The sequence below is a fragment of the Plectropomus leopardus genome, chromosome 15 (genome assembly GCF_008729295.1).
Source record: "Plectropomus leopardus isolate mb chromosome 15, YSFRI_Pleo_2.0, whole genome shotgun sequence".
In the NCBI taxonomy this organism is placed as follows: domain Eukaryota; kingdom Metazoa; phylum Chordata; class Actinopteri; order Perciformes; family Serranidae; genus Plectropomus; species Plectropomus leopardus.
The window spans coordinates 23,394,388-23,417,255 of NC_056477.1; the positions used below are offsets into that span (position 1 = coordinate 23,394,388).

Sequence of the window (22,868 nt, forward strand, 5' to 3'; positions counted from 1 at the left end):
GCTCTCTTCAAAGCCAGACTCCAATGACAAGATTTTTCTGTGATGATGCATGTGCTTGGGAAGTACTGAGCATACAACTGGATCAATGAGACCTGGATTATACTGCACAAGTTGTGTGGCAGTATTAAACAGATGTTTTAATAAAGTTTGTGTCATTTTAAGTGGCCCCCAAATACTTCAATTCATCAAGAATGTTTACTTTTTCCGGATTCTTCATTCAGCGTGGAGGCATGCGACAAAAATAATATCTTCTACGCAAATTCAAAGTAACACAGGGTGAGTAATTGATTCACAAATTAATATTTTGTGGGTGAAGTCTTCCTTAACTATAGAACTTTCTATTTGTTCAAATTTATACCACTGTTGTAATGTTCAAATCAGATCTACAGCAGAGACACCACTTTAATATAATACCTCCAGCTGTTTATAAAAGTCTACAGTTTTAGTTTTGTTATTGTTAAATGTGATCGCCCATTAATTCCCATCAGTGTGTACGCCATTTCCATGGAGGTGTGCAAGAAAAACAAAGTTTCCTTTCTGAATTCAAGGTAACACAGCGTGACTTATTGATATACAAATGATCATTTTATAGCTGAAGTATTCCTGTGGTTCAACTGTGGCTTGGTCTCAAATCCTGCTTAAACATAACTACGCAAATTTGCGTAAAAGCAGAATTAAATATTTACTACCAACACAGTAATTATTATGACCACTTCAGGATGAATTAACCACAACATAGTCAGAAAGTCCTCAAGTCAAACTAAATTACTTATACGCTAATTTCAGGGCAGTTTAGTTTGTATGTGTGCGGTGAATGTAATTCTAGAGAATAATTTTGTCTGTGATTACACTCGAATTGCTTCCTATAGCTCAGACATAAAGTTTCTTTTTCTGCTCCTTTAATTATTTTCCTACTTGCAAAAAAGCATTACAGAAATATCAGTTCAAACTGGATTACTATTATCAGAGAATCTTAAAATGTCTCATTGTCATGTCAATAAAAATGTCAGGACCACCTCCATTCAAACTAATCCAATTAGAACAGGGCTTAAGAATTATGAAGAATTATGTTGTTAATACCCTCCAGGTCTGTTATTGCAGCCTTTGTTTAGTTTGTCCCAGCTGAAGTGTCCTTGAGGCCCTTCCACCTCATGTCCTCACAGCACCACCATGCAGCAGAGCTCACTCTCAGCTGCTCTCCCAATCAGCAGCTGTTACTTAAACCAGATCAGAAAAAAAAAAAAAATCTCCCACCATCTCCCTATAATTCTGCATTATTATTCATTACCAGTCATTCCTGTGACAGAACGCCCACAATCCACTAGATACAAGTGCAAAAAGCAGTTTGAAAATCAATAGTGTTTATAGACTGGGTGCTCATGAAATGGAAATTGCAGGGCAGTCTAACACCCGATAAGTCTGGCTGATGTTGGCCTCGTGCTGGAGCGCGCAGCCCGCCGGAATCCTGATTGCCGGCTGTAGAGAGTGAATGGGCTGTAAATAGAATGAGATGTGACGGCTCTCAGTGAGGGCTGCACTGGCACGGATGGCAGCACTCACATACTGCATATACACAGTTAAATGAGGGTTTTGATACTCTGACCTGCTCACACACACCAGTGGCACTCAAGCCCTCTGAGATGCCACTATAGAGACAAAACACACAGAGAGATTAAACAGATGTTTCTCACACTCAGCTAGCTTCTGTCTGAGGTCAAGAAATAGAAATGAACACACATATATATACACACACAGCAATCTCAAGGTCAACATATGGTTAAAACTAGACAAAGTCATGGGTCAGTGTAAGCCTTTCTCCATTTGTTATCCCATAAGATCACCATTTACTATGTGCGTGTGCTTGTGTGTGCATTCAGTAATGTGTTTGAACAGACTTGTTTACTTATGTGAGTCTGTCATAATTTAGTTCATTAGTAATTTAGACAGCATGTTACAGCGGTTGTAATCCACTGAAAATAGCTGAGACTGTTTATTTTTATGCTGCAGTACGATCAAACAAGCCGCAGCCGCCACACTCGTGTTTGTGCAAATAATGAGATATTTATTTTGGAATGGACATTTCATCTATGTATTGTATAAAATAAGTTAGAGAGTAAAGCAAAGAAAGAAGTTTGGGCTTTTAATTTAGATTCAGTTTTGTTGTCAGTGCACAGAGTACAGGCACTGAGACAACGAATTACAGTTTAGCATCTAACCAGAAGTGCAAAAAGCAGTAAAGTGCAGAGTAATGCACAGAGGATATGCAAAAAACAAATATAGAATGAATATAATTGGAATGAACAATAAGGGGTATAAATTCACTGGATACATTATAAGCAGTATAAACACTGTGTATAAATATGCTAAAATATATACAGTGTGCACAGTATGAACATGGTAAGCAGTACATTTATAACTGTAAAATTTATAGTACAGAGTGTAATTACAAGTACTGTTACTTGTAATTACACTCTGTGCTATACAACAGTAGGCAATTTTAAGCAGAATAAACAGCCAGAGGTATGATATGAAATTGGTATATTTGCTATAGATCTGATTTGCACAATATAGACAGTGGTATTAACATGAATAAATAATAACATAATCCAAACATCACTTTACAAACTCTCACACAACTCATGCAATATAATCTAAGTCTCATTTATCCAGTTGTGTGCTCAGTATTTTCCAAGCATGCATTTTTGCTAAAATCTTACTAAAGCACTTGGGCATGAACATTCTCACACAGAATATAAAGCAAGTTTCAAATGCATGTGCTTGCCCAGGTGCACTGTTGTATGCGGAAGTGTTTTAAAAAAGTAAGGTTTCAGCTAAAATGTGTTTTGGTGATTGTATTGCATGACTTGTATGAGTGTTTGTAAATTGATGTTTTGATAAAGACTTGCTATCATTAAATGTGGCCCGCTATGACTTAAGTTCATCAAGAATTTCCTCAGTTTTTGACTTAAGTTCATCAAGAATTTTCTCAGTTTTTGGATCCCTTGTTCACTGTGCTGGCATGTGAAAAAAAGAGTCTTTTTTAGGAATTCAACAAAACACTGGGTGAGTAATTAATACAAAGTTAAATCCTATTCAAACTGCTAGTTTTCTGCACCATTTTTCGTAGGCAGAAGTGGGAGCGGAGAAATACAAGGTAAAAGGTACAAGGTAATTTTATTGTCGTTTTACTTAAACATAGTATAAGAAGAAATGAAATTTACGGTGATGCTAAATCCTGCTACATGTTTTTGGCGTCGATGGAGGAGATGTAAAAGATGAAAGAAATGAAAGAAAGAAATGTCCCCACTGTAAATATAATCATATTTCCGGCATATCACCGGTTTTAACCATAAATTTTGAAGTACAGAGTACAGAAATGTCAAACTAGCCTGATTACATTCAGCCTTGTGCTAGAGCACTTTCCAACCCACTCCTGTGAGTCAGCACCAGGTAAAATAATAACTCAACCTGTCCATCACCCCACTGTGAAGGACAAATCTACTGGCTCACCAGCTGTAGAAAAGCAGTTTGAGTTGAAGTGTTCATTGTTACTAAATTAATGCATGAGGCCCCTAACAACTGCTTCTGTTATTACAGAACTTGTATTACATTTATACTTAAGTTGAGCTTATTTTATTCTGAACTTTATATTACAGCTCTCTGTATCCGTCCTTTCAAGTCTCATTTGATTTGCGGGCAGCTTTTCATTTTCGAGATTCTCTTTGTACCTGTCTCACCCAATCTCTTCCAGCAGTTCAAACTGTCTGCTTGCCTAAGTGCAGTGAACAACTCAAGGCATTACAATATAAGCAGATTGTAAGGCTGAGAAGAGCCTCTCGGTGCTCTCTGTCAGATGGCTGTGAGGTGCAGCAGATGGTGGCCAAATTATGTTTTAGCACCAAAAGGAGGACAACTCCTCCATTCTTAATCTCTCAAGGTGGCCCGGCCAGCCCTCCTCAATATACAGTCTCACACACGCACTCCAGTGAACTCTAAAATAATAGTTAGACATTGTGGAAAAAATGCTTATGTTCTTTCTCGCAGAGAGTTGAGTGAGAGGATTGACACAACTCACATCACTTTCATGTCTGTGCATTAAGCTGGAGCCAGGAGCCAATTAGCTATTTTAGCATAAAGACCGGTAGCAGGGGGGAACAGTCATCCTGGCTCACTCCAAAGCTCAAAAACACACTCACTTTCCACCAGCACCTCTGAAGCTTATTAATGAGCTCTTAAACCTCACTGTCACGACAACATTCTTGGAGGTCACAGTGCACGAGCAAGAAATAGCTCAAGTGTATAACTCCTTGTGGTTTATGTATTTTACATCACTCATTGAATGTACACAGTGGTATCATCACGGTGTATTTGTTTGTACTTGGGATGCACGATAATATGAGCACATCATCGGTATTTTCACATATTGGCTTTAAAATGAAATATTAAAATTGGCCAACATGCTGATTTCTGCCAATATCAAAAAACAATATTTTTAATAATTATTATTATTGACATGTTGAGCATATACCAAAAAAATCAACCATAACTTGAGGTGTTATTCTTATTTTGCACATTGAATTAATATACCATTCACTGAAAAGCATTGTATTCATATCTCCATCTGCTGATGGGTCATCACAAGAAGATGCTCATCACAAAAAGATGCATAATATGATGTTAATTCTGCTACAGAAGAGCATTGATGATTACTAAAATTACGTGGGACAAAAGTGGATATATTGTTATTGTATTGGTTATCATATATTGGCACATTGGATATCTGCAAAAAATCCAATATTGTGTATCCTTAGTTTGTATACTTCTGTATACAAGAATTTCTACATATCACATCTTGATCTGGGAACATTCTTCAGTGTTGAAAACCAACTCATATATGTGGCCAAAGATCAAGTGACTAAAGTGCAAACAAATTAGTAAATAACCACTGTAAGACAAACAGAGATCATCATTTAGGGTTTTATCCTCTGCTCTTACAGTAACTATAAGGCTGTTATTACTTTCTCTCACAGTGAAGTAGTTATTTTCAAGACGTTGATACTGTGTGTTTTTTCCATAGCATGAAAGTGTTTTTGCAGTTGCGTAGTAAATCAATAATGTGGTGAAGATGGTTTGTATGTAAGAAGGGTGGGGTCTGTACAATGTTTATGCTAATTGAAATTATGCATGTTGGTTCCCAGTTGTTTTTAAAAAGTGCCAAGCAGGCGACCTGATAATGTAATTGAAATGCTTTGTCTGGGTTAATATTCATAGCTCATCTGATCAGAGCTTATGTACAATGTTAGACGATGCATTACTCGGTGCCCGCTGCTGCATCCCTGTGGACACTTATGCTTAACATACGAGCACGTACACACACACACACACACACACACACACACACACAGAGGCAGTGGCTGTTTAATATTTATGGTCTGCAGCATTACTTATCATTATAAATATTTATTGTGATTTACTCTTTTGTCTGGGTCCTTTTCCCTCTCTCACTCTCTTTCGGTCTCTTGCTTACCCTGGAGAGTATGCAGCTGCTCGTATCAGTGGAATCACTCTGATTTTCTCTCCTTGGGTTTCAGAGAATTTTCCCTCTTTCATTTCTTATTTATTGTATGCCCTCAGTTATTGTTGTTTTCCCCTTTGTCTGTTTTACCATTAGATTGCTAATGGTTTTCAGGTGTTGCATTGATCCACTCTGTGGTTCCAGTCTGTTTCTGCTCGAATTACACTCAAGCTCTTTCTACCCATCAGGCTCTACCTCAGATAATATATTTGAAGAGGATATTTGCAGGTCTAAATATGCATATAGAAGTACAGTTTACCTGCACCTTCCCTTATCCTGGTGGTTGGTGAAAATGTATCAGACATTCGTTTTGGATGAGTGTCTTCTACCAATGCCACTCTGTGTGTTTTATGGGCTCTGTGCAGATGCTGTATGTTTTAGGGCGAAGGCACAATGATAAATGCTTCTAGCAGAAGGTTATAAATTACGGAGTGGAGGATGTTTCACCAGCGCCACTGTTTAGACAGGCCTTTATGGGGTAATAGTCACAACAGTAATTATAATTCATTATTGTAATGAAAGGGGTGAGGCCTGGCTCTCTCCTGCATGTGGTAGCTCACACAGTGTCGCTGTTAATAATGGGGCGCTTATCATGTGTATTCTGACATTGTGAGACGGGGTGTGAATGGGTGTGCAGGGCTGAGGTCGAACAGGCAGGAGCTGGGAGGACTGAACAGTCTGAACTTTCCCAGAGTTGGTTCATCATCGGTTCTCTAGAGAGGTGTGATTGCAAAATTAGAAAGGGGAGTTTGGGGAGTGTAGTGGAACTAAAGATTGGTCTCCAACGATTCATTTGTTTGGTCATCTGTTAATCCATTCCTTCATTTCATTCAGACAATAATGACAAAAAAGAGGAGAGAAAAAGACATTACTCCACTGTGTTGGAACTTTTTAAAAATGGCCAAAAGGTGTGCTACAATTTCAGATAAAACAAGTAGGACTGCAATAAATGATTAATATCCTTATCAGTTAATCTGCTGATTATTTTCTCAGTTAATGGATAAATTGTTTTGTCCATAAAATGAATGAATGACTGAATATAGAAAAAATGTCCATCCTATATCCTAACACCAAAAGTCATCAAATATCTTGTTTTGATTGACCAGCAGTTCCAAACCCAAACAGATCCAGTATACATTGATGTAACATACAGAAACGCAGAAAATTGCTACATTTTTCAGTCTTGGAGGATGTTGCTTGTGTTTGACCCATCCACCACAACAACTTGCGTCCTTATGCGAACTTTCGGTCTTGATACTACTACAATCTTTACACCCACCAGGGCATTGGTCACATAATTACAGGGAATTGTGCTGCATTACTTTTTGTGAAGGTTTGTATATGAGGGAACAATTGATTGCTGTGGCTGTCATTTCTTGACCTGAGCCCTGCTGACCATAGATACCATGTACATCCACACATGCTTTTTTTGTCCTTCCCCTTGTATTCAGTGTGCCTCTGTAGTATACGTTTCACTTTTTATCATTCTCTACATCCTCCCTGGGCTTGTGCTAATCTCATTGCTTCATCACTGAGGATGGAGACAGAGAAAAAGAGGGGGAGGACCAAGGCCTGTCGGCAAAGTGAAGCTGCCAGCCACAGAGAGCTCTGCATTAAGCCTTTTCACTGGCAGCTCAAACTCTATCTTCAGCTTATGCCCACAATACGGTCCCCTCTCTCTCTCTCTCTCTCTCTCTCTCTCTCTCTCTCTCTCTCTGTCCTCTTTAGTCTAGTGGTAACAGCTGTTTTTTCCAGTGGTTCACATGTGGTCGCAATCATTATATAGTGGCTGTGTACGCATGCAAACAGTAGAATTTATCTTGCAAGCTGTCACAGTAAACTGTGAAGACATCCTCTCCGCTTTATTGGACTTTTCTTTAACGAAAGTATACATTGTAAAAAAGAAAAGTGTTAAAGTTGCATCTCTCCCTCTCTCGTTCTCTCTATCTCACTGTTATCTGGGTGGTCAGGAGATAATAGAAACAGGCTGTTCGATCCTGTCGGCAGGCAACAGTCGCTGTGAGCACCCCCACCTGCTCGTTAATGGTTTAGAGAAATAAAGCAGTCGTAAACGTACGCTCGCCATCGCCATTACCCTAAAGTGTCCGCAGTAAAAACACACACACAGCTCCCATCAACCCCCGCAGGTGCACTAGGTCACAGCTGGGGGACTGGCAAGAGATGCGGTCGGTCCTCGTTTGATCCAAGTAGGTGAGGGATTCTGCATCTCGTCTCTGAGCGCTAAAGAGGTTTGAGGTTGGTTTCATCTATACATCCATGTGTGCAATATGAAAATAAAGAGGAATATATGACTTCATTCATTAGTTTAGTGGAGCGAGGAGCTGTTCAGGACTTGTGATCAGTGATTAGACACATCTCTGATACACTGTCTCAGCGAGGTGTCACAGTTTCTTCTCCCAGGCTGCTGCTCTGCTCTGAGTCTTCAGAATCATGTTCTGTTGCCTACTCATTCTGCATACATTTCTTTTTACAGGATTTATGTACGTAGAAACTGAGACCAAGACATTTAGAGAAGGCCAACACCATTAATAATAATAATAATAATAATAATAATATAATAATAATAATAATAATAATAATAATAATAATAATAATAATAATAAATTATTATTATTATTATTCTTATTATTATTATTATTGTTATTATTATTATTATTATTATTATTTATTATTATTATTATTATTATTATTGTTATTGTTATTATTATTATTATTATTATTATTATTATTATTATTATTATTATTATTATTATTAATAAGGCGTACCTTTGGTATGTGAAGTAAAACCAAAAATATATTTGACTTGTCACACATTTGGTTTCAAAATAAAATGTTCAGTAATTTAAATAAGCTACTCTTGTCATGACAGAGCTGTATATGAAATTCAGAGCATATATATGATTTAGAGTCTGAGGCGGGATTGTGTAGACATGGCTCTCAACAGGCAGGTTGATGAGCCAGTGGCTAGCAGCTTACTGTGTTAACAGCATAAACAAGCTAATTGTTAACAAGCTAACAGTGGCTTTTGTTCAGCCACTGTCCATCGGGATGGCCTTATCAATGGTAGGGCAGTGATCAGTTAGCCGGTGGGATGCACTTTTTTTTTTTTTCCCGCAAGCATGAAAACGCACAGAATGACCTACATGCACTAAAATGCACAAAAGGCCGCATCCGCTATCACAAACACAAAACAGTTGTTTTTTTCGTTTTGAATGTATCTTTTCATAGCATTTAATGGTTTGCTGCTATATTAATGCTCTGAATGTTGCATACAGAACCTGTAAAGGGATAGCTTCTTTTTTTTCCAAGTCTATCTTAAAACAAAGTCTATCTTCAGTAATTTGAGTTAGACAAACCAAATGGGTATCTTTCAAAGTTACAGTGTTCTTAGTTCAAAATTAAAAAGACTAAAAAAGAGAAGAGACACACTTAATTGGATTAAGTCAGACTACTGAAGTCTGTATTTGCCTATTAGAATGCTTTTTTGCACAGAACAAAGGCTGTAGATTTTGTTCCCCATCTCTTCTGTCAAATTGTGTTAGGATGGGATCTCTTTGGGACCAATATGGACAGAGCACCAATTACAGTGATCAATAATTGTATTGTTGTACATGCAGGCATACTTTCTTCAGACAGACATGAAAAATGTGACCTCATCTTTTAATCTACGGCCAAGCTCTTTTCATCACATTTGCATATTTTTTTACTGATGATTATCGAGCAGACATGATTTGAAGAGAATGATTTACTCGAGTGCTGTAAACTGTGATGTACGGTCTGATAGGACATGCATATCTCACTCCGAATTTGCATTTGATTCCAGTGGTGCCTGCGAGTGCAGTGGGAGCCACAAACTTCCACACTGCTCATCCACAGGCACCTAATTCTGCTGAGATGATGTAAATATGCAGAAGTGAGCCGGATGGAATGTGTGGTATGATCAAGATTCCACGTCTCTTACACACACACACACACACACACACACACACACACACACACACACAGACAGTACAATATGCAAAGTGTCAACACAAAAGGGAGCTCATTTAAAAGAAAACTGTTCTCTGTATCGCACTTGTAAAGCATTTGTGAAGACTGATCTGTGATCTTGTCATGGATACAGAAAATGTGAGTAAGTGAGACAGAGAACCTTTTTAAAGGAGCCTGCATGAGCAAAACTAACCACAGCTGAGGAACCAGAGCCGAGGAAGATAACCTGACAACCGTGTCTTCATCATTGTCTCCCTCACAATGATTGTCAGACACTGGACATCTTCACTGTGCTGGTGGTAGTGTGTGTGTGTGTGTGTGTGCTGTATGTTTGTTATCTATTCTTTGCGATTGTGTTTAGGTGTGCAGCACTGAGACAGAGGAGGTTGTCTGTGTTTGGACTGGGGGTCATCTCTATTTTGACAGCCAGCTTTGACAGCCAGTAATTGGTTTCCTTTTCCATGCCTCTCAAAGCTTCTGCAGAAAAAGCAATTTTAGGAGCCAATCAATTCAAATTCCACCTCACTCACGATAGAAAAGCCTGTGCAGCTTTAACCTCTCTCGCTGTCCATGAGATAGCTGGGCTGATAATCTGCTCCCGTGCCCCCTTCAACCCAGCCCCAGTTTACACACATACACACACACATACACACACACAGGCACACACTACTACCCCTGTCCTTCTGTCGCCTGTAAGGGAAGCTCACATTTCTGCCTTTTCTTGAAAGCAATTGAGTGTGATAATAGGAGTTTATACTGCAAATGATCGGGGTGCATATTTACCCCAAGACTGAGTGAACCTGGAAACACCGCGCCTCTCTGTCCACGTGTATCCATTTCACATACACACAAACACATGCACCCAAATACACACTTTACTTTGCATACAAAAACACTCCAATCATCGCACACATTCTGTCACACTTGCATTAACAGGCAAGCAGACACACAAATGAGCGCACTGGTACACAGGTACACCCAAATACATACTACACACACACACACACACACACACACACACACACACACACACACACACACACACAGTGTTTGCCTGCCAGCTTTGCCTCTCTGAAGGGGGAAGAAACACATCATTTAACCAAACTGGTCAACTGAGAACTAATTTTCTCTTTTGTAGTTACTGCCTGAGGACCCTGGGGTTTGCAGAGTTTATATTGGCAATCAGCAGCGCACTGACTCTTTGTGCAGAAACTCCTTAACAACTTAGTTTGGATTTTGATCAGAACACTGACTCTGATACCTCAGTGCCCTGCTCTGCTTAGCAAGGGGGAGATTTTCATCACTGCATTGTAGGCTCCTATTTATATTTGTTCATCTATTTATTTATTTATTTATTTTTATATATAACTTATATTGTCATTGTATCTTGACAGTGATATAACAGGTGATCAACCAACAGGGTTTTGTGCCTTCTTGGTCAATGGCAAGCATTTACAACAATGTGCATCCTTCATACTGCGCTGGCAATAGATGTGGCTTGAGGCATTATTTTTTTCAGGTTGTCTGCGTGCCCGTCTCATTCTTGTGAATTCAAGAGAATTGAGGGAATTTCTTCAAATTTGACACAAGCGTCCATTTGGACTCAAATATGAAGTGACTAGATTTTAGTGGACAGAAGTTACTGTGACCTTGTGTCAATCTTGTTCTCCTGAATGCAATATGCTAAGAGCACCTTGTGGGAATGTCTTAAGTTTTGGCACAAATATCCTCTTTAAATCAAGGATAAGGATTTGGTAGTCAAAGGTCAAGGTCACTGTGACCTTACGTCAATGCATTCTCTTGAATGCAATATTTCCAGAATGCTTGGAGGAAAACGCTTTAGATTTGGCACAAACATCCTCTTGCATTTATGAATGAGGCGAATTGGAATATGGTGGAAAAAGGCCAAACGTCAAGGTCACTGTGACTTCACAAAATATGTTTCTTACCACTACTAATTCTTGCAGTTATTGCAACAAAATTTCACTCAAATATCTAATAAGATAAAATGATGTAGGGATGATGTTTTATTTTGAAAAGGTCAAAGGTCAGCTTTACTGTGACATCATAATGTTCTGCAGTTAAACAGTGTCATATCTCAGAACAGAAGGAGAAGACATTTGGTCGAATACTGAATTGGTGACACTAATCTTGGTGCCCACCTTGACACTGTGCAGATTGTATAGGTCTTCTGTGCTGCCAGGGTGGGAATGCGTGTGAAGCATCCATGTTCTATAAAACATTGATGCAAACTGCAACTTGACTGGTTTGTGAAGGCACGCAACTGCGAGATGGTAATTTTACTTTTTTTTTTTTTTTTTGAGGATCCCTTAAAAGAGAGAGAGTTTTATGAATCCATTAGCATTACATATCTGGCATGAAAACTATTTATCCCAGTGAACCATCATGGTACTTTTAAATGCTTGTAATTGTCAGTGAGGTTATTAAACACATTAGTTAGGCACATTGCCCAGCTTTATTTCCATGTCATTTTTTCCCTCATTAAATCGTACACTCACACTCTCCTTGTGCACCCCACCTCACCACCTTCTCCATCACCTCCAATTCCCCAACCAAAGAAGAGTTTAAGCTACCATGGCAATGAGGAGCAAATGCATAATACCCCTGTGTCAAGGATTGAGGCCCATGGTGTTAAGTTCCTGCAAATCCCCGCACAAACCAATCTCGACCATCCATCTGCTGCGGGCCTTTTGCGTCTAAAGTTAAAAGTCTTTGGCAAGCAGTTGGCAAAGTGACCGGGCTGTACTGTTATGGTGATTGTTTGGTGGGAGATAGGGCGCGAGTCGGTGAATGATGGGGGGGGGGGGGGCGCCGTCTATCGTCTCTCTCTCCCTTTATTTCTTCCACTCAGTCTGTCTCTCTCTTCTCGCTGTCTGTCGTCATGGCGAGAGGGACTCGGCCGCAGAAGCAGTATTAGCTCCCAGGCTGAGCCCGGCTCCTGTCACCGCCTCGATAGCTGTCACGCTAACACCCCCACCGCTATCATTGGAGCACTTATGGGCCTGTCACTCACCTGGGAGCAAAGGAGGGAGGGAGGCATCGAGGGGGAAGAGTGTGCTAAGGGAGATATGTAGAGAGGGGAGATGGAGGCGGAGCTCGGAATGCAGGGAGGAAGGAGAGGTAAAGACAGAAAGAAAAAGATAAAGGAGGAGGGTGGAGGGAGGAATGGGTGGAATGCAAAAAGAGAGGGAGAGAAGCAGTTGAGTGGCATTAAATGATGAGGTCATCGAGACATGACAGATGAAAACTCAAAAGGTTAATATAAGAACCTGACTGGAGTCCCAAACACCTCACATGTATTTAGCGTCCCACTTTCTACTCATTCAGCAAGATGTGCTCCGGTGCACTTGACAACAATGGGAGCACCATTCGAACATTAAAAAGAGCCATCGATTCGCCATCCAGGACGTTGTAGTGGAAGCTCTGTGAAATTATGGGCTCGAGCTAAACAGCATGGTGTAATTTTTAGAAGGCAAAAAAAACCCACATTGATAGCTGCAGCCGTTGTTCCATCTGTGAGAGGCATCGTAGATGGGCACACACACACAGACACAGGCGCACGCACACATAATCATAAATGCATCCAATTTAAAACACACAGATATTTACTAACACATTCAAATGTGCACATATACATCCACATTCCAAAAAAGACTTAAGTATTACCTGAGACACATTCTGTCTGCTGTATATACATCGGATGCATGTCAATTAACATATATTATATCACACACATTTTCAAACAAATGTATGTATAAGTTGCAGCTACATGCAAACATTCATATACACACTCACACACACACACACACACACACACACACACACACGCACACACGCACACATCCTCAGAGACGTACATAATAAGGTCGGTATCAGGGCTTCAGTGAATCACAGTGACCAGCATCGTGCTTGACAGAGCAGGCTGCAGACACGTTCGAGTTTGGCCCTTCAACTGACTGCAGAGCCACTGAAGTGAAACTCTATTACAACAGCCTCTCCAGCCACGATCCATCAGCGCCGACACAACACCCCGTGTGTACGTGTCAGTGCATGTGCACACATGCGCATGCATGTGTTTACAAAGACAGATTGGCATTTCATAAAGTACAAGATTCCTGAAAGTGTTGCTCTTTATGTTGCATTCCTTTGACACCATTTGTATCTGCAAAACATATGACAGCAGTTGTTTGTGCTTTTTCAGGCTGCAGTGGTTCATGTGGATGAGGAAAATGTATCTGTTCTGCCATCAGATTAAATCCAATCAACACCTCTGAGTGAAACATGGCTTGAATGTTTTATCATAAAGTCATACAGTCATAGACAGCTGTTAGAGTGAGAATTTCATAAAGCTCTTTGGCTGTAGCATGTTATTAAAGACACTGTGGTTCACCTCGCACAAGGACGCACACACACAGGCACGAAAGTATGCTGAGGAATGATCTAACAGTTACATTAACATGAGATGAAGAAAACATCTATTGCTCTGCTGTAATGAACACGTCATAGTCTGGCTGTATCAAAATCACAATTTAAATGAAGGCACATTGTGCCTGTGGTAGCTAACAGTACACCTTGAGCTTCCTACCTTCAGTCTTCACAATAGCATTTGAAGGCAGCCATACGTAATTTATCCGTAACATAAAACTTATTTAAGAGTTAAGAAAGTTGTTTTTGCCAAATTAAAATACATTTGCAAATCAATCCTGAAAGTGCTTTTACAATTTATAAGGTGCATGAAAAATAAAATTTAAAAAATCCTGACGTGAAATAAAACGTATAGACGACAGAAGCTGAATGTGCCGTAAAACTTTACGAGTTAACTGGATTATAAAAGTAAACTCTTTTTTCTTGTCTTTTCTGTCCAGGCTACAGACGGAGATGCAGGCACATTTGGGATTGTGCGTTACTACTTCAGTGATGAGCCAGACCAGTAAGACACAGCTACACACACACTCTCAAGTACTCAAAAAGTCCACACAAACAATGACATTAATTTTTCATTTATTTGGCCACTTGTGAACGATTGTACTTCACTGTTTCTGCCTCCCAGCCTCGCCAGAGACAGCTGAGCTACAATGATGCCTGGCGCTTTCCTTTATGCCTGCTCTCTTCAGACTGCAAATTTACAGAATCACACACAGAGAAAAACACACACACATAATCCATTCATTCATTGTCTTCACTATCAAAGGAACACAATAATTGTGGCTTCCTCCCCTTTTTTTGTGGTTATTTTTGTGTCGTTTTGTTTTGTTTATTTTGTCATTAGTGTAGCAAAGTTATGAAAAAAACATCTAGCATGAGAACATTTTCTCGTCCAAGCAACATCTTTCTCACTCTAACAATATACAACATACTTGAACAATATGCTTTTGTTATTATAACATCATACAAACTTTTTGTATTTTAAACAGGAGCTTTTTCATATAATATTAACAAATCAGCAAGTGCAACTGTTTTTATCTTCAGTTAACAAGGATGACACAATTCTGAGTAGTCATCATATAATGTACAGTAATGTGCCCGTTACCAAACCTCTAAGAGACCATTAACTATTCAGCACTTCTCATTAGCAGATAGAAGAAAGTAAAAAAAACTAAACAGTGGAACAAATCTCTCCTCCACACTACACTTCCGTACAATGCCTTTTTTTTCTTTAATTACATGAAACTTTAATATGTTGTTAAAGTATACAAACACATCAACTTATGTTGTTCAGGATGGGAAATAAATCTTGCAAAATCTAACAATTTAGTATGGTATGATGGCAATAACATAACATTGAAGTATGTTGTTATAATGAGAGAAAAGATTTTGTCATAATAACCATGCTCAAACATTTACTTATTCACCTGCCTCTAATTTCCTATTTGTTTGTCCCTTGTAGGTTTTCACTGGATGATGAATCAGGCTGGGTCATTCTGCGGGCCAGTCTGGATTACGAGTTGATGCGGCGCTTCACGCTGACCGTGCTGGCAAGGGACGGCGGCGGGGAGGAGACAACAGGGAGGATCCGTGTCAATGTATTGGATGTCAACGACAATGTGCCGCTCTTCCAGAAAGAGGCGTACGTGGGCTCACTGAGAGAGAATGAACAAGCCGTCCAGCCAGTGGCACGAGTCAGGGTGAGACATGTTCAGCACATGCACATACTGTGTATGTGGAATTTTACAAGTCCATAAAACCTGCCTGTTGAAAGCTGCTATAGAATACCTTACAAACATACACCTGTGAGCTTTGCTGATTTTAAATATTAAAATGCTGAACCAACTCTCAAAATAGTAGTGCTGCTAAGACTAATTGTTATACTGATAGAAACTAAATGCATATTTTATAACGATGTGGGCTATTAGTCGACTAGTCCATAAAACACTGTTACCCTCACTAGTCAGCACCAAAAACACTAGTCTGTTATTAGTTAGTTAGTCAAAACTATAAAGTTATTATTAGTTAATATTAATTAAATACTTATTATTAAAACAATAATTTTTTTCTGTAATTGCGTTCACCCAATATAAATGTAGTAATAATAATAATAGTGATATATAATAATATAATAATAGTTCACATCACATTAAGATTTATTTTGTGAAATAATATTGTTTTCATGTGTTATTTTTATTTATTTTATTTAGTGAGTTGTTATGTTTTTTAGGGAAAATATTCAAAGTGATCCAAATTTTAGCGGCATTTTAAAAAGCAGATTTGGCTAATGAAAAATATCATTAAAAATTTCAAATGGCTTTTATATTATACAAAATAGTTTTTTCGGGCAATGTTTACCCTTACAGGTTTAATTATGCTCAATTTTGACTGTTTTCTGAGAGTTTTTTTTTTCCTTCCTGAAACTTCCCTTTAAACATGACGGAAATTAGTTATTAGGCACAGCCCTGGTATTAAGACCAAATGGTTATTTATCATTTATTTAAAGATAAAATTACTTAACGATAACACTTTTGTAAATTGTAAAAACAAGATTGTGGCTTGGATTGTGGTTCATTCAAAAGATGCACACATGCACATACGTACAGCCATCTGTGCACTCACACAAAGATACCTGCCACTATATACTATGTACACATGCACATGTACACTACATTCACATAAAAGCTACACCTACAACGGAGGATCTCTTTTCACAAATACCACTAGTAATCAGACTCACAAGCCTTTTGTTTTGCTGCCCTCCTCTTTCTTCCTTGTTTCCTCTTTGTTACTGTGATCATGCGGCTCTGTGTTTGTGTGCACTGTATCCAAGAAGAACAGGTCAGCCTGGTGTGTTGGCCATCAGTCACTGCCACACAAAAGGCAGAGGTACACAGGCACAATGGTAACTAATGGCTCAGCGTTTCCTTTGATTGCACCCTGGAGAGAAAGACTATTACATCCCTTGTGGCAGTGGGTGCAGCAGTGGCGTACCCTGCCACAGTGCACTTTGGCGACTTGCCTCTACGTTGTGGGAGTCGAGCTGATGACTGGGCTCAACGCTTGGCTCGCTGTGTTTGATTAGTCTGAGCTAACCTTAAACGCTGCTGATATTAATACGCCGCCCGAGAGGAACAGGGAAGCCAGTCGCACAATTCTGTGTGTCAGCGATTTGCCCCTGAAACCCACTACACACAAACACACACACATAAACTCTGGAAAACAGGGAGAGTAGGAGGCAAGAGGAAAAAGACTGAAATAGATAGGAGAGGATGCGTTAAAAGACAAAGCAAAGAGAGGCTGTTTGCTTCATTCTTTTTCCAAACAAAGCCTCCTACTACAGAGCTTATGCTTTCTAACAGCTAAATCTTTTTTTTTTTTTCATTTTCTCTACACTTCTTATTCTTTTTTTTTCCTTTGCCACTTGTCTATTTGATTTGATGCCCCGAACTCCTCTTACCTTTGAGTGGTAAACGACCGTCAAATATAAAGCTATCTGTTGAAATTTGATATAGAGAGACAGTCTTGAGGAGAAAAGCCACAGTTAGGAAGTTGTGGGGGAAGAAAGGTATTGCTTACTCAACACTTTGGCATTAAATCAAAGAGTAGAGATATGTGTGTTATGGCGAGATATAAGTGAGTGTTTTTGACAACCTGTCCAGCCTTTAATGATGCTACAGAGGCCCGGTAGACTCTTCTTACAGCCAGAGGATTCATGTTTAAGTTCCTGCCAACTCGAGAATAATGAGGGGGTGTCATCATTGTTGTTGATGTTGTTGTGGATTAGCCCTGCAAAGTATAGTTTCATCTGTCCTCTGCCTGCTTGGCTTGTCTTGGCTCGGTTGGTGTTCATCCAGTATTGACGCCTGCACCACTAATAGCCAAAATCAGCTTTAATCTGTTCAACAACATGCCATCACTGACTGACAGCTTCCTGGCTGCACAGATTCGCACGCACCCGTGCTGTGAAAACATACACATATAAGTATTAGTACTGTCTTCCACAGCATCTGTCCTGTTACACTCTGTCTTCATGTCTCTCTGAAAACTTCTTCTCTCTGCCCATGCACAGGCTACAGACGAGGACTCTCCTCCCAACAACTTCCTGACATACACCATTATTTCAGCCTCGGCTTTCCGCGATTACTTCAGCATCATCATGGTGGAGGGCTACGCAGGTACGCACCTTTAGCAGCATGAAGCAACGATCTCTAATACACATCTGGGCAGGGATATTTAGGATTTTTAGACCGGTTAAACTTACATTTAAGTTCCTGTTTATGCATTTGACCCACAACTTAACTGAACTATGATGTGGCTGCAGGTCCCACAAAAAAACACACAACACAAAATCACACCTGTCTGGGTCTCTCCCTCTCTCCCCCCATCAGTGATCAGTGTGACCAGGCCTCTGGACTATGAGCAGGTTCCCAAAGGGATGGTGTACTTGACAGTGATGGCTAAAGATGGGGGAAACCCAGCACTCAACAGCACCGTCCCCGTCACGGTGGAGGTGATTGTAAGTACAACCCTGCAAAACATATCCTCTCTCTCTCTCACACACACCTACATACACACACAGTAGAACTTGTATCATTGAACAACAGAGTCGGAGCGAGGGGGTTAGCCCTGAATGTTTTCTCAAATCCCCAGAATATTTTGGGTCTTTGAAATACCTTCAATTTCAACCTAAATATAACAGAAAAAAACACTGCAACATAAGAATAGTAACATCAGACAGTTGTTGAGAATAATTAGATACAAAATATGATGTAGATTCTACGGGAGTTTTTTTTTTCTTGGCAACTTTTATTCCTAAATGATGTACAGATTTTTATCATAATATTATCTAAAATGGCTTGAGAACTAGTGCATCTAGCAGCCATAAATGAGGGGGAGCATTGCCCTGGAGCCCCTAAGGTTTGAGCTGAGTCCCAATTATTTACAACACCTTGCTCCACCACTGTTAAAAAAACTCTAATTCATCCTGACTCCTGCCCTTTGATATAACACAAAGTGTACTTAAAATATGCAGGTAACAGTGTCTTTTTCAAAAGGGGACTGTTAGCAACAGACACAGAGGGATTATCTCGCAAGCACATTAATCCTGTTTTCATAGACATCTCTTTATCATCTGCAGTATACTTTCCACTGACCTACTGACATCACCCAAATGTAAACATCGGCAGTCTGCAGTCATTTTGAAGCTGTAATGGAGCATTTTCTGTAAGCTGGTGTGTTTTAAAGTAGAAACTGTTCATCAAAAGTATTTGTTTATTTGTCTTTTGTTCTCATTAAAAATAATAACATCCGGTGTGTTGCAGTTTAAAGACATAAAATACAACTCTGGAATACTTATACATTTTCACACCAAAGATGTCAACATCCCTACTGACATGTCTTACCATTTAGATAAATATATACATAAAGCATCTACTCATAAGTCCTGTTATAACTGAAAAAATCAGGATGTTCATATTGATTGCACAGTCTCGACCATTCTTGTGTTGCCTTTGCTTATATTGATGCACTAACAGCTGTTATTTAATGTTTAAAGTTACTGACAACCAAGAGTGATGGTTTAATGTTCTCAAAAACAAAACGTGTTTCAGAGTCGAATGTCAGTCACCAATCTGGTGTCACTCCAGTTCTTTCACAGAGGTCACTAAGCTCAAGCCAGTCTGACCAAATCCGAAAGCAAGCAGAGCATGCATACATTTCTCATTTATCATCATCATTCAGCATGGGATAATGAAACCACAGCCTCCAGCAAAATCACCGTACAGAAGGGAGCAGGCATCTTCCGCTAGCTCACCACTGATGTCACTTACATTGCAGCTCAGCCGAGGAGGATGCCATTAAGGTTTACATCTTGCAATATTATGAGCACCAGCCTCTCATCCATGAGTAGATACACACTTTCCTCAGTGTGTGGATACAGATGGTGGGTTTAGTTCTGTAGAGAGAAAATAGTTCCTACATTTAACTGCTCACAACAAAGTCTGTGGACTATCTTGAGTAATCTGGTCATGATTTCTGGAAGAGACATTGCTGTTGCTGTTATAACGTTTTTGGGTTTGTTTTTTTGTTTTTTTTTTGGCGCTTTGAGCACCACAAACTGAATGCCATCAAGTTCCATTAAATTGGAGAGAAGGAAGTCATCTCTACAAGTGATATCTCCAACTCGCACCAAAACAATGTTGATAAATAGCACTACAAGTAATATGGAAAATATGTTTTTTATTTGTGGTGAACTGTCCCTTTAAAAGCTTTTTCTCCGCCTAGTTCCCTTTGAACTTTGGAGACCACCGTTTGTAGAATATTGTGATAGTGTAGGCCATATTGAGTGTGGTTTTTACATGTATGTGCACAGATAAGTCTAAACAGAGTAAATAAGCTGAAAGCAAGGCTACTGTAATGAGTTTTCTGTTTTATCACTGCCCTTCTGCTAAAATCCTTTGTGCCATCTCTTCTTGTGTGACAGTTTGGTTGTTTTTTGGTTCCAGAAAGGTACCTAAATAGTTTTTTTTAAAAAAAGAAGCTTGTTTATTGGTGGCTCTTTTCCTCTTAGCTGAGAATCTTTCTAATTCACGCTCTTTTAATATGTCTTCCAGCTTGTTTTTTGTTGTTTTTTTTCTCAGAAAGTATTTAATGACTCTCTTGGCACTGCGGCAGACACACCCTGTGACAAATTCCTCACAGTCTCCCCATGTTCAAAGGCGGCACCATCTCCAAACTTTTACAGGAATCTTTTCATTAAAGTTCCCCTCAGATATGACTCTGAAAAATGTGTGGGTCCGAGAGGAAGTTATGGTGCCGTGTGTACTGAATGATGACTTAGCTGTCTTGTATTTATCTAAATGTTGATCCAGTGTGCGACAGGTGTCCGCTGGCTCATGGTGGTTACTTTTCTTATGTCTTCATCTTCACTTACATATTGGATTTCAGTATTTCCTCTCTGTCTGAATTAATGTGACTACAGCTTTGTTTGCAGTTTTATCACAGTCTGTGCAGCTATCTGAGCTTCCAGTTCACTTGCTTTTGTCAGCCTTATCACTAAATGTCTTATTTTAAGGCACTGGAGAAAGTCACAGCCGTCTACTCATACACGCAGCGGATCAGAGATATTTTAATATATTAAAGCACTGAAAATAAAGATACTCTGCACATGGTTCTAGTCGTAATTCTACAAGATATTGCAGCTGTTTCTGTTGCGTGTTTCCTGTGTGCATTCAGCTGGACTTTTTCCTTTGTAAATGCTGTGTGCCATCTGTCTTTTCTGGTGTAGACCATGGCATGATGTCATGCTCTGGCAGTCTTCTGTTACATGGTTTCATTTGAATGCTTTTCCGTGTTTTCTACACTATCTCAGGCATAGCAAACACTCTGTGATCCATGTCTGATCACAGACATGTACGGAGGGTGTCTCTGCTTGCTGCAGCTTTCTAAACTCGGCTCTGACTGTGTTGCTTTTGTCGGATGACTTCGCTGTGAGGAGATCATGTCTGCTTGTTCAACATGACTGAGCAGAGATATTTTGTTTATATTCACAGCTTTTCAATTCTTATTTGATCCAACATCTGACACGAGATTCATAGCTATAGTTATATATAACATGTTTGTTGACTGTAGATATGTTCTTGTTATAGTTTGCATCCAATTAGAACTTGAAAATTATGTTTAGGGTTAGGCAATATAACGATATGTCTATCATGATATCAGACTAAATATCATCTTAGATTTTGGATATAATAATTTCTGAAGTGTTGCCCTATGGTGAAGTGGTGTAATTTTCTGAACTTTTCTTGCTGTTCTGTTAAATGCCTTTACCTACTTAGTCATTAACACATTACTGATAATTATTCATCAAAAGTCTCATCCCGTAAATATGTTGTGAAAGCACCAATAGTCAACCCTACAATATTGTCGCAATATGGATATCGAGGTATTTGGTTAAAATATTGTAGTATTTCATTATTTCCATATTGTCAAGCCCAACTTGAAAACATGATACATGTTTTGACACAAACTGTATGCAGTTACCTATTATATGCTGCATTCACATGGAGTCAGGCAGAGGTAGACGGCAAACTTGACATCATTTTAGTGTACTAGAGCAGGGTGGTAAAATTAAGAGAGTACCAGCAACTATAACGGCCATACAAAGTTAATATATTTTAACTTTCTGCCCACCTCTAGACAGAAATGAATTTTCAGCCGGATGTTACAAAGCTCCCTCAGACAAGGAGAAAACACCAGTGATCTGGACAATTACTTCTATTTCTGGAGGAATTACATAAAATAATACAATAATAATACAATACAAAATTATTTTCTTTAACATATTATTTCATTCTTTGTAAACAATGCAACATCCCCATGGCAGCATGTGTTTTGTTTTATCGCCCTGCCATTCCGTTGGGGTGTTTTTTCCTGTGCTGTCTACTGTCTATCTTGTTAAGTGATTTTGCCTACTCTGTCAGCCTTACTTATCAGACTTATGGCTCTCATTTTAAGGCATTAGAAGAAGTCTTGCCCACAGTAGATGAAAACAACAATAATGTTAGAATCTATAATATAGACTTTTTTTTATATTGTTTAATTTCTTTCCATTTCCAAGAAGATCCTGATGGAATTCATCAGAACCATTTTTTAATATAAATGTGGTGTACATAGTGTCCTGCTGACTACTTTGTGTTTTAACTTTTTTTCCGTCTGCATTTTTCTGTCTTTTTAAATAGTAAAAATGAATGTTTATCTTTGCTAAGATACTATAAATACAGCAGTAAAAATATAATGAGCCACCAGAACTCATAAACAGTCTCTCTACTGGCTC

At 39.1% G+C, this 22,868-nt stretch overlaps 1 protein-coding gene across 1 annotated transcript in view; it reads left to right on the top strand.

Moving 5' to 3' along the window:
• The window catches only part of cdh23 (cadherin-related 23), a 227,593-nt gene that overhangs the window by 108,269 nt on the left and 96,456 nt on the right, over nucleotides 1–22,868 (top strand). Inside the window, exons 13-16 of the mRNA XM_042501637.1 lie at nucleotides 14,473–14,537; nucleotides 15,495–15,732; nucleotides 18,105–18,210; nucleotides 18,424–18,551. Coding sequence (XP_042357571.1) covers nucleotides 14,473–14,537; nucleotides 15,495–15,732; nucleotides 18,105–18,210; nucleotides 18,424–18,551 — 537 coding nt within the window. The remainder of the gene's footprint in view (nucleotides 1–14,472; nucleotides 14,538–15,494; nucleotides 15,733–18,104; nucleotides 18,211–18,423; nucleotides 18,552–22,868) is intronic.